The sequence below is a fragment of the Aedes albopictus genome, unplaced genomic scaffold (genome assembly GCF_035046485.1).
Source record: "Aedes albopictus strain Foshan unplaced genomic scaffold, AalbF5 HiC_scaffold_107, whole genome shotgun sequence".
In the NCBI taxonomy this organism is placed as follows: Eukaryota; Metazoa; Arthropoda; class Insecta; order Diptera; family Culicidae; genus Aedes; species Aedes albopictus.
The window spans coordinates 31,003-43,481 of record NW_026916449.1 but is presented as its reverse complement, the minus strand read 5'-3'; the positions used below and the strand labels follow the sequence as shown (position 1 = coordinate 43,481).

Here is a 12,479-nt window from a genome sequence, read left to right as displayed (position 1 = left end):
ATGTCGACCATAATCTGTCGAAAACGACGCTTGAAAGAAATGACAAGATAAATTATGGCTCCGGAAAATATTTAGCCTACTGTCGTCAGGTGGTTAAATGAGACGTTAAGTTTCGTTATATGCATTAAAATGTATTTTTTATTGGTGGCTACTGGTTTGAAAGGTTGATTTATTTTAAGCAAAATCCAGGGATTGGTGAGATGATGATATGTTAAAGGGATGTGTTCAGACGTTCAGAGTATGTTTTATCATCATTGCACTTTCACAAATAATGAAGAAGTGGCTCTTAATTAGTTACTCAATTAATAGTGACCTAGAACAAAATTTTAAATGCTCTCCCCACATGGAAGATGGTTTTTGAAAATTTCGCGTTACGCTACATTTGAATGAACCCCTAATTGTCTTCGTTTTCGCAAGTCTATGAAATCAACAGTATCTATAGTGCATACATGTCTTCATGTGTAAATGTATATGTGTTATGTACACATCATAAATGAAACACACGTATTCACGCAAAATATAAATAAACCTGACTTGTCGGCAAAGTTAGATTTTTCAAACGTAAACAACGTCCGCAGTAGCGAAGACAAATCCACGATGCTTCCATCGCAAATTTTATCCCGTTCGAGATACGTAACACGTTTGGCAACAGCCAATTTTTGCTCGGATACTTTGACGGTTCAACATGACCGTCGAAACTCCGAGTTTTCGGTGCATTTACATGACAGCAAGGCATTCGTAAGTTATACATACGACCAGAAGAGCAACAAAATATCCATCGATCACACCGAAGTGCCTTCTGTCTTCCAAGGAAAAGGCGTCGGCAAGAAACTGGTAGAAGTATGGTTGAATTGTATTCCGCATGAAAATAAATTTACTAATAAGTTTTTTTTTCAGGCTGCTCTTCAACACGCGATCAAAGAGAACATCAAAGTTACATTTGTTTGTGAATTTGCTCAGAAGTACTATAATGATAACAAACATCGCTTTAATAACTTTGTTTAGAAATAGGTATTTTTAATGTTAGTTCAAATCATTGTTTTAAATAAAAACATGAATTGTTTTCCAGCTTTGTAGATGAACAGCTAAACATTTGACAAATTGAATAACATATATTGGTCTTTTTTTTTTTTTTTTGTTTTTCAAATCATGTAAAATAAATAACTTTTTCAGATCTGCGTTATAGAATATTGATCATTGATAACGTTACTACACATAGGGAAGTAGGATCTTCTCGTCAAAGCTCCCGTTCACTACAACTCAGTCGATTTTCAATCAAATGACTTATGTTTTTGCATGCCATCATGAGATACATATAGTATCAAGCCGTGTCCAAATTTAAATCTATTGGTTTTAATTTGATTAAGTTATGGTGGAAAAGTGCCCAAAATAACAGCCACTGCTCAAATGGTTCGTCACTTTACTTAGTCCGTCTCTCTGTGCCTGCTAGACGATTAGTTTAGACGAAGCTGAGGACGATTAGATGCTGAGGAGCTTGCTTCATCCTAGTTGGGACGTTACGCCAAAGAGGAGAAAAAGAAGATCATTCTAGAATTCGTTTACACTTTGATCATAGTAGTAATTTGGACGTGTATATAAATAAGACTGGAACAATGCATTTTAATAAAACGAACTCATCAATTTCAACATGTAGTGGTATCCTAATAAGCCTCTAAATTGCCTTTCTGGAAGCTTCGCAAATTGTTTTGGTATGTATAAAAAAATATACTCTCACTTCTGTACACCTTAAGGATCCGTTTTGGTCTCATCCCGAGCAGAAGGGAATAACAACAGCATAAGAAGCTGTGTTATTTTGGCAAAATAACTGAATAATAAAATCGATTATTTTAAAGTTATTATCATAACATATTGTGTTATAAACTTGTCTGTCATAAGCGGCAAAATAACAAATTCCATAACAAAAAAATGTTCCTGGAAAACCATTTCAATAACTTGTTTTGTTGTGAATGCGGAAAATATTTCGATAACAAATTTTGATATTAATATGTTATTGATAATAATCGGAGAGCAGAATTTGCTATGATATCAAATTCGTTATTAAATAAGTTATATGTAATACTTATTATATAAAATTATTCGCTTTGTCTCACAAAAATAACATGAGGTTCATCACTCTGACGTAAGAAATATTTTCAAATGATCAAAAAATACTTTTTAATAATAAAATTAATAAAAATAGCTTTTAATTCATTCTAAAAGATTTGAAGTCGCAAGATAATCGAACTTTAGTATAGCGCATTTAGTTCACCACTGGACTATCGCACTAGTTTTCACGAGTGCGAAAACGCAAATAAAAGTGCGCGATTGCATCCAATCAACTTGGTGTCTTCAGAGCACTTATTCAGCATACATCGAAGAAATAGTGCGCCGAAGACATGAATTTGATTTGATGCAATCGCGCAGTTTTATTTACGTTTTCGCACTTATGAAGACTCAGTGCGCAGTCCAGTGGTGAACTAAATGCGGTAATTTCTCTATTTTCAAATACGACGAGCTTCGATTTCCATTTGTAATTTATAATCTGTTGTACTTTAATTGTTTTCGGAGCAAGGTTTTGAAATCAGCACGTGTACTTGAAAAAGTTTGATCGTCGATAGCAATTTGTGACTTATGTTTTGTTTTTTTTTTTTTTTTCAGCAAAGAAACTGATTTTTTTAGAATGATCAACAGTTCTGCATACAATTTTTGGGATATTAGAAAGGAGATTTCTCCGATTTTTCCCTTGATTCAAGAATTATGTCGAATATTCCTCCTGGATTCTACAAGGATTCTTCCAAAACAATTGCTATAATTTCTCCTGAACTTCCTCTGATGATTCCTGCAGGATTTTCACCAGAATTTTTTACAATATTTTTTATACCTAAAACTCTAAAATTTTTTCAAAAATTTGTCGACAGATTTGGTCATGAACTTTTCCATAAATGACTCCAAAAATCTTCCAGAAATTTCGCCGAAAGTTCTTTGACGGAATCTTTCATGGATTTTCAAAGACTCCTCCAGAATCCTGTATAGAATCCATGCAAGGGTTTCTCCAGAATTTCCTGTGATCATTAGTCCTGAACTTCATCTTAAGATTTCTCTGAAAATTTCTTTGAGGATTTTACCAGAAGTTTTTCCGCAGGATTCTCCAGGAGTTTTTCAAAAGATTCTGCCAAAAATTTTTCGGAATTTCTGAGAAAACTGCGCCAGTAGTTCTTGAAGACTCTCCAGGGATTTATCGAAAGGTTCCGCCAGAACTTCCAAGTGCTTATCCGAAAATTATTTAAGGAATTCTTAAAAGGAGTCGTTTAGAAATTTTCTTCTTAACTGAACACAAAACCGGAACAACACGAAGGGGCAAGTCATAATTGTCGAATTGTTGCTGTGATTTCATAACTTGTTACTGTTTTGCTGTTTATCGGCACAATAGTACAACAATAACTAAACTTGTACTTCAACAAAACATGTTATTTTAATGTAATTTAGTTAATGTATATCAATAGCTTGATTATAAAAATATGAGATTGTCCAACAAAATTTGTTATGGAAAAGCTATGCCTTGATAATTTAATAATAACAAAACAAGATATAAAAACAGGTTATGTGATTTCGTAGTTATTGACTTGCTATTCTCCTCTGCTCGGGATATCAATCACAAAATTTCATATCGTACAGAGAAACGGTTCAAAGTTTACTTGAGATTTACTATGGGAAAAGTTTCTCAATGAAAAAAAACGCCAGTGTTGCTTTGTCCCTTCTAAAAATAAAATATGAAATGATTTCTGTAGGAAACTATAAAAAATCCAGACTATGCTGTAAAGTCAGTTCCGGTGAAAAAATGACATTTTTTTCATTATGTGTATTCCTTTACAACTTTAACTGCATTTCTTTACTGATAAATTTTCAATGAAAAACTTTTTTCACAAACCGAGAAAAACGTGAAAGACAATTTGAAAACGTATCCTTTTGCACACATATTCTACTGTGATTCCTTATTTTGCAGTTACGAGATTTCAACTATTTTTCAATAACTAAGTTTAAATCAGTTACGTGCGAGAGCTTTAATATTTTGAAAATTCAGGAGTTTCGGATGAAATACAAAGGAACATATTATAACTACTTCAAGTTTATGAACAATGGCGAAACTGGAGCGGGGAAAGTGAAGTCATTCATAGAATGTTCTCAATTTCCTAATCATCGAACACCAATTGGGTATATGTGATATTTGGTCCAATCTCCTTTTTCCATCGAATTAGTTTCATGATTATATCTCGCATACGCTTCAATATTTCCTTGTCCATGGTGTGGAATGTATAAGAATATCGGAAAAATATCTGCTCGTACATGGTGAATTCATTTTCGGTTGAAATTTTTCTGAACAAAATCGATAAGTCTGACAGTGACAGATATGTTCTCGCATCGACCCATTCGTTATAGAGATAGTCTAAAGTATACTTGAGTGCAATCTTATTTTGGCTAATGGACGAAAGTATATGAAGATTGTACATATTGAATACTGGATTTTTTAACAAGGCCAGCGTCTTTTTGATCAAACTTATTTCGCGAGTGCATCCTAAAGATTTCACAATTATTTTTTGAAGATTGATGTCTTCCGAATCTAAGAATTTGTTTTTCAACAACTTCCATTCATTTGCACCACTATATTTGATCACCGTACAAGTAGATAAGAAAAGTTCATTCTCTGATAGATGGAATGCTGATGATGATCCTTCTATGAACACTTCTCTGAAGATACGTTTTTGGTTTTCTATACATGCAGCAACACCAAGTCTGCAAGCCCATTCTATCAACAAAGAGGAGATCATCGAGTTTCGTTTATTTCCGTTGACGATATGGTCCTCATATTTATCCGCTATCAAGTAATAGAGAAATTCCTAAAAACACAAAATTATTACGAATGAGCACAACTTTGGCCATATCGAGCTTACCTCTACGTATATAAAATTTGGGTGGTCTTCCAATGCCTCGTAAATGAACTTTATACTGTCGAGGGCACTTTTCCATGGCTGATAAAGATCGTCATTTTTCTTCAAAAATGACACAACATTGAATGCAACTGAATAGTCCAGAAGTCCCAGCCGAGCTAAATTTAAAGCATCATCTACAATCGTTGCTAACGTACTGTAAGGTAGGGTTTTGAAGTTTGCGTTCAGCACATGCGCTAATTTCACCCAATGCGATAACTCATAGTTCACTCGATAATATCCTAGAAACGACAAAGAAAATAGTAACTCATCGAACAAATCAAAATTAGATCTTACCTATACCGCTAGGATTTACAATAACCCATGTGTTGTTCGTTATTAATTCACAGCTAGTTTCAATTGTCAATAGATTGTTCGAATCAATCAACCAACGAACCTTCTCGAAAAACAGTTGCTGATTGGTGTCATTAATAAAAGTTATTGGTATCGTCCAAATCTGCTCGCTGATTTCTTCTTCGAAGGGAATCATTCTTTGACGTAACTCAAAATGCCCACTGAAATTGTTCCTTTGAATATCTATGATGGGATATTTTTCAAAGTTTGACCAACTATGGAGAAAGCTATTGAACGTTCCATCGGTGTGGCGATTATTGTTGTTGAGTATTTCTATGATATCCACAGAATCGTTATTCATTCTCTGAACGAAATATTCTCTAAGGAAGGCGTTGAAAGTCTCCTCTCCCAATGTGTAATTCATCATACGCAAAAGACTAAGACCTTTGTATCGCACTAGTTCAAAATGGATATCTTCCTCCCAAGGATTGGTAAGAACATTCAACGGTGAAGTCTTCGAGTTTACTTCTTCTTGCATTGCACGCATTTTACCCTCCAACAGGAAATCATCCACTTCAAAGGTATTATTATCCAGCTGTAATTAAAGAAAAGGTTTTAGTTTTGAACGAAATGACTAAGACTTATTACCATTTTCAGTGCAACTGATTCCATGTATAAAGGTATCGATTCATGGAGCCAATAAACTTCCTTGTTCTTGTAATCAGCAAGGTTGTGAATCCAGAGTTTGGCCAGCTCATTTGCAATAACACGAAGCAACGAATCATCAGTGGTGGGGAAATAGGATAAATCTTTGATGAGCCGCTTTTCACTACAATAAATTGAAATGTAATGTTTTGGCCTCATTACATTGCAAAAACAACAATATAACTCACCTTGATAAAATCATTCCTTCTTTGATTTCCCTCACTGTGCTGTCAGCATTCGGTATAGTCACATATTTGATTGCTTGGTATGGGAAATTCATCCGCATGAACTCTTCGTATACCTTCATAACGGATGCAAATATGGAAACTATATCTTTCAGGTAAAGATCATATCTATTTCTTGTGTAGGCGATCAGATGAACCTTCTCCGTGAGTTCGTAACGTTCTGGTGTCATATCCGTGATGATGAAGCCGATCTCCGAGGCTCTCACCATTCCAGTAGTATTGTAAGTGTCAACAATGAATGTCTCATCTTCCCTAACAAGATCAAAAGAAATTAATCAGGCAGAAGTTTTAATATACCCGATTATAAATTACATAGGTTCCTGAAGTTCTAGATTCAAACTGGATGCCGTGTTCATGTGTACTTTTCGTGCAATATTTATTTCGAATGGCGATCTGCAAAAGAACATTATGATGCATATATTTTTCATCGAGATCAACCCAACAAACCTGAAGTTGTGGTCATCCATGCAGGGATACAATTTTCTTGCATTGTTCGGTTCCAGAATAGTTGCTGCTATGTATCTAAGAATAAAAAATGTCAAACAGTATTTGTTATCGAACATTTAATCTAAAAAAATCTCACCTGTGATTAGATTCACCATCATCGTAGTGTGTAACATACAATCCCTTATCATTTGTCATATTTCCAGTAAAATTTACTTTCACGATATAGTAGATATCTTTTTTCATTTCCGTTCCAAGATAGATGATCATTTTTTCATTAGACTCGTCAAACTCAAGGTCCAAAATTTTGATAGTTACAAAATCATCAGGAGGGAAAACAGGATGCCGATAATATTCTATATTGGGCGTTTCAGTCATCGTTTCGTTTGCGGAGTTTCCAATCGGGTCTTCCAAAGTGAGAGTCTCGTTTGCATCTGGAACCTGTCGTTTCATCCTGAACCGCGGTAACAAATCTTCTTCACTCAAGTCCCAGTCCAGATCCTCGTCAAAATCAAGATTTGTAAGGCGTATGCTTTTCAATACAGTAACATCTTCCAGTTTAATGTTTAAATTTTTCACGTTCAGTTCGATTCGTTTATTGTTATGCCTTTTGGATGTAACTGTTATCCACACAACTCCACTATATGTAAAGGAGTTTTCAGTTTCATTGAATATAGGATGAATGAATAGTCGATAATGTTTTGGTATAACATGTTTCGGTATTCTCGATCGTTTGTCAATCAAATAAGCGCGATGGTTGAGAAAATCTTCCAAAGTAATGTTTGGTTTATGCTGTAATTAGGGTAAGTATAAAATTAGATAACATTTTTACGATGACAAAACAACTTATCTTTACATACCTCATATGCATACTTCGTACTGAAGAAAATCGTGAAAGACATGAAAAAAATAAAAACGAATATCAGTACCGCAATGCTGATACCACGGCAGATTGATACAAAGCATCCTCCTTTTCTGGAATATTCTATGTTGTTTTCATCCGGCGCGGCCATATCAAAGTTTGAACGATAATCTGAGTTCTCTCCATATCGATAGATTATTCTCCGTTCACGGTCTATTGAGTTCATTCTGTGAAAATAAATTTGTCAATAAACGACATAGAACCGCGCGCACCAAAGAATCGATCGTAACTGACCCAACGAATTCCCCGGACATCTGCAACGTTCGCCTGATTGCTCTTTTGTCGACGATATAAAGCAGCTACATTCAGGGTGCACAACAACACTGCACATAGTACAATCGCAAAATCGGAACAATATTCAATGAATATGCTTTTCTCACAATAGCATTCGAATCGCCAAAGACTCCACAAAATTGCGCACACGATCTCACAACTGATGCCGTTCTGTATGCAAACGAGAAGGCGACAACGAATTATTCGGAACCAGACTGAAGTCGTTAAACCCAGCATCTTGTTTCTAGCAATCTACCAACACAACTCCACGTCAATATCATCATCAACAATAGCGGCAAATGGGAGAGCAACTATAAACGTGCAACCAAACCCACGTACCTCTATCTAAACAAGAATGTGACGTACCCGGGTTATCTTTGTGCAAATACCTTCGCTGTTGCGGTACAATCGAGATGAATGGAATGAGCGAATATGTATCTGAATGAATATAATTTGTTCCATGATCACCGCGTGGATACCGTATATTTAACGATGCTCTTCACTGCATATGTTTATGGCTTAACATCAATACACTTATTTAGTAGTCTTCAAACAGTTTGTAAAAAGTTGTTTAATTGAAAAGGGAAATTCGTGTTGCTGTGGAAAGATAAACATGAACGTAGTAATTTAATCTTGCGTGTTAAGCTATACAAATATAATGGAAGTAGACATACCTACTGCCCGAAATGTGCATTTTCGCATGTGTATACTGTCGCAAAAATAAATAAAGAACTGGTAAATGCAATAATTTATTAGGCTCACCGAGTTTTTTATTTCTTTTTTTTTCTAATTCCAACAAAGAAGTACATAATAGAAACTCGCTAATTATTAGTATGCGGTTTTTGTCACAAGATTTCATGTTGCGTTATTTTTTCCCAATTTGTTCGAGGTCACATTACCTTTATCTCGGCGATTTTGGTTACTACTGCATTTTTTTTTAGTTTATGTTAAATGACTACTCGAAGTCAGGCGTTTTTTTTACACGTTTTTGATTTAACATGAACGCACCACACAAAAACAGAATACATAGTCAGTCAGAATATATGTTTTCCAAGGATGGGAACACTCACTTGCAAAGAGTTACACTCACTTGCAGTTTTCTCAGCTCAGAAGCGCACAATCAAAAAACGATGTATGGACGACTTTTGCCTTGTGGTTTTCTCTAAAAGTTTGCCGGAAAGAGTAGGGGTCGCACACGCATACTGAAGTCGTGAAGGAGCTGCGAAGGCAACTCTCCACGAGGTGAATGTAAATTACACTCACCTCGTGGAGAGTTGCTTTCACAGCTCCCTCACGACTTTGGGATTCGTGTGCGACCTCTATACTATTCGGCAAAGTTATAAACAAAACCACAATGCAAAAGTCGTCCATACATCGTTTCTTGATTGCACGCTTCTGTGCCGAGAAAACAGCAAGTGAATGTAACTCTTTGCAAGTGAGTGTTCCCACCCCTGATGTGTTCATAACAAATTCCTACAATTCTTAACTGTAATTGAGGGACCCAGAATCAAAGGGGTGTAAGGGACCATTTTGTCGATATTGAGCAGAGCATATCAAAAAAATCTTCAGATTTCAAGCTTTCAGGAACTTTTTTAAGATTAATTTTACGATAATTAGAAAAAAAAAATACAATAAATCGTAGAAAATTGGGTCGTTTTTGAAACTCCATACATTTTGTATGGAGTGGAAAATTGGTGGAAAACTTAAACTTCATTTACTTGAAAGTGGGTTTATGTCACGTACACCCCCTTGCTTCTAACTCCCTTAACTTTAATTTATTCCACAGAAAAGCTGTTTAAAAAAATATAGGAGTTCGGATACGAGTTAAGAAGATGTATGTTGTTCACCAAACATTGACATACGTTTATTGTACATTTCATTGTTCCTGTATGTAAAGGTAATGTTGTACTATATACTAAACCAAACATTAACTGCAAACATGTAATTTGAACATAGGAAAATCAAATTTAATTTGAATCTTAGCTACAGTGTTCTGTTTCGTCTCATGTTGCGAAGTTTTGAGCTCCTGAATGGTTCCTCCACAATAATATTGAAAACTGTGTTGTAATATTGAAAACTATTACAGGTACTCTTCGATATAACGTACAAAAAAGTTTTCTACGTTATATCGAAGCAGAGAAAAAAAATAATATTTTTATGCTAGTATTGATGTATTCGACGTGAAATTAATCCCAAATAATGATTTCGGCGAAATTCGCAAAACCACTAATGAAAAACTTGAGTTTTGACGAAAGAGTCATTTAGTTTTTTGTGCTTCGATATAACGTACATTTTGCTTCGATATAACGTACACTACATTTTTCCCCAAATTGCGCTAATTCTGGGTAACAAGGCCAATGCTGCAACAAAACATTGATTTGAGTGAATTCGTAGTTTATCTAAGGGTTATTCGTGGAAAAAAATAAAAATTTTCAATGTTGTACGTTATATCGAAGCAAAATGAACGTTATATCGAATTCGCTATATCGAGGGTACGCTATATCGAGGGTACGTTATATCGAAGAATACCTGTATATGAGAAAGCTTTTTTGAATACATCATTACAGCTACAACTAATGGATCCGCTGTAAATATTTTTGCTGCATGTTGGTCAGAGTCATTCCGGAAAAGTCTAGAAACCAGATATACCAGGAAAGTTTGTTCCTAAAAATATGTCCTTGAATAATCGGCATGCAAATTGGGGTGGTTCATAAACTAAATAATGCATGTGAAAAAAATAAATTTTCAAACTTCCTTTCCGTGATTTTTTTTTCTTTGCACATTATTTGCCACACATTGGCCCCTGGCATGTTATACATGATGGATGACACTTTTTTATTTACAGGAATAACTAGTATATGCAGATTACGACAAAGTTACAAAACCTGTTTATTTTTCAATTCGGTACTATAATTTCTTCATTATACTGGCCGTCTCAGTATCAAAACGGCCTATTTTTCCACACTACAATAAATGTTGAATTTTTTTTTTTTTTTTTTTTTTTTTTTTTTACTTTTCTAGGTTTAATCACCGCATGACTTTATCATAATTGAATTTTATTGGCTTTTCTCGGTGAACTTAATACTACTCAAAGAAGGAGGGAGTAACGAAAGTAATGAAAGTTGTGATTGTGTTGTTCAATTATGGCCCTCTGTTAATTTTCAACTTCTATTCAATTTCTCTCGTCGCACACTTGCGATTCTATCCACCGTTTCTTTCATTACTTTCGTTACTCCCTCCTTCTTTGAGTAGTATTAAGTTCACCGAGAAAAGCCAATAAAATTCAATTATGAAAATGTTGAATTGTGGTTCATAATTCAACTCATTTCGGTTGCATTATGAATCATAATGCAATTGTTTGAACAACAACCGAGTTGGCACGGTAAGAGCCTGCAGACAGTGGCAAGTAAACTACGGTTTGCTTGATCTAAATTTCGTGTCTAGCATGATGAAGCACGTGACCGTTTCACTTAAGCACCACAAAGCACGATGATCCTGATGGAAATTATTATTATTATTTATTGAAGAGGTTTTAACTTAGGTCATTCGCCTCTATCCTGATGGAAATAAAAATATACTAGCGAATATTGTTGTCATTACAAAAAAATGTTTCTTTCAACCAGGCACTATAAATCCTTATTTTGCACTTGCCGTTTTGGCAATGAAACGGCCTACTTTTTCGCACCATATTAAACAGTTGCATTATGATTCATAATGCAAATCATTTCGGTTGCATTATGAACCCCAATGCAATTATTTGAAGAACAATCTGAGTTTCCACCATGGTTGTCACCGTTTCCACGGTAAGAGCTTGCAAAACTATGACGGTAATAGCACAGATGGCTTGATCCAAACTTCGGGTTTAGTATGTTGGAGCACGTCGGTCGTTCCCATTGACCTACTGCGAAACATGATGCTACTGATCTGCCCATGATCGCATAGTCGACGTAACCACTATTGACAATGTCAGCATACACAAGCTAATATCTATCAAATGTGCATAATTGTGACCAGTTTTATTCAATAGAGTACTAGATCTAATCACTAGCAACATGAATAGCATGAAATAACTAGTATGACACTCGTTGTAAAACTCGATTTTTAGGAGCACTCGTCATATTTATTCAACTCGACAAGCCTCAATTGACAAATGTACGACTCGTGTTGTAAAAATCATCATTGACCAATTTAGATTTGTTTAGTTTTGGACATTTGATTCGCATCAGTCATGAACTCCGATTATTTCCGCTTTTACCTGAAATATAGTCCCAGAAAATGCGTTCGATGTCAAAGCATAGTGGAGTTGTGTCTGATCCTATACTATTTACCATTTTAGTATTTTTTTTTTATTTTTATGCATATATCCAAAGGGAGCTTCTATATATGATGTAGCATTATTTGGCCGATTTTTTTACTCCCCCTCCTCCTCGTAGCATATCTTCCCATCCCTAATACATGGCTCGTCACACTCACACAACTCCAGATTCTCCCCCTCCCCCTGGAAGCTACGTCATTGATGGACGCTCACAAATTATAAAACTAAGACGCCACCCATTTTGAGTCAAGGTTTTGATTTGCTTATATACACTACCCGTCTAAACTAAACTTTCC

General features: G+C 35.2%; 1 protein-coding gene and 1 long non-coding RNA gene across 2 annotated transcripts; one reads left to right on the top strand and one right to left on the bottom strand.

Annotated features, from left to right (window-relative positions):
• The first annotated feature begins 275 nt into the window (after positions 1–275).
• LOC115267168 (uncharacterized) lies at positions 276–1,647 on the top strand. The gene is made up of 2 exons (XR_003897644.2): positions 276–840; positions 898–1,647. It is a non-coding gene; the product is annotated as an uncharacterized LOC115267168 (long non-coding RNA).
• Positions 1,648–3,622: 1,975 nt separating this feature from the next.
• On the bottom strand, positions 3,623–8,424 carry LOC115267159 (aminopeptidase N-like). The gene is made up of 10 exons (XM_029873999.2): positions 7,830–8,424; positions 7,534–7,762; positions 6,813–7,465; positions 6,677–6,751; positions 6,542–6,622; positions 6,173–6,481; positions 5,928–6,108; positions 5,283–5,874; positions 4,950–5,227; positions 3,623–4,895 (listed from the first exon to the last, which is right to left on the bottom strand). Exons 1-10 carry the CDS (start codon positions 7,847–7,849, stop codon positions 4,191–4,193), a joined length of 3,123 nt encoding a protein of 1,040 aa, XP_029729859.2. The 5' UTR covers positions 7,850–8,424; the 3' UTR covers positions 3,623–4,190.
• Positions 8,425–12,479: the final 4,055 nt, after the last annotated feature.

Bases quoted from the DNA above. Each gene is read 5' to 3' on its own strand.
- LOC115267159 (XM_029873999.2), bottom strand. From the start codon at position 7,849: ATGTCCGGGGAATTCGTTGG. The intron at 6,752-6,812 runs GTGAGATTTTTT...TTTTATTCTTAG, and splicing joins GATGGTGAATCTAATCACAG to ATACATAGCAGCAACTATTC. The intron at 5,228-5,282 runs GTAAGATCTAAT...TGTCGTTTCTAG, and splicing joins TGTAAATCCTAGCGGTATAG to GATATTATCGAGTGAACTAT.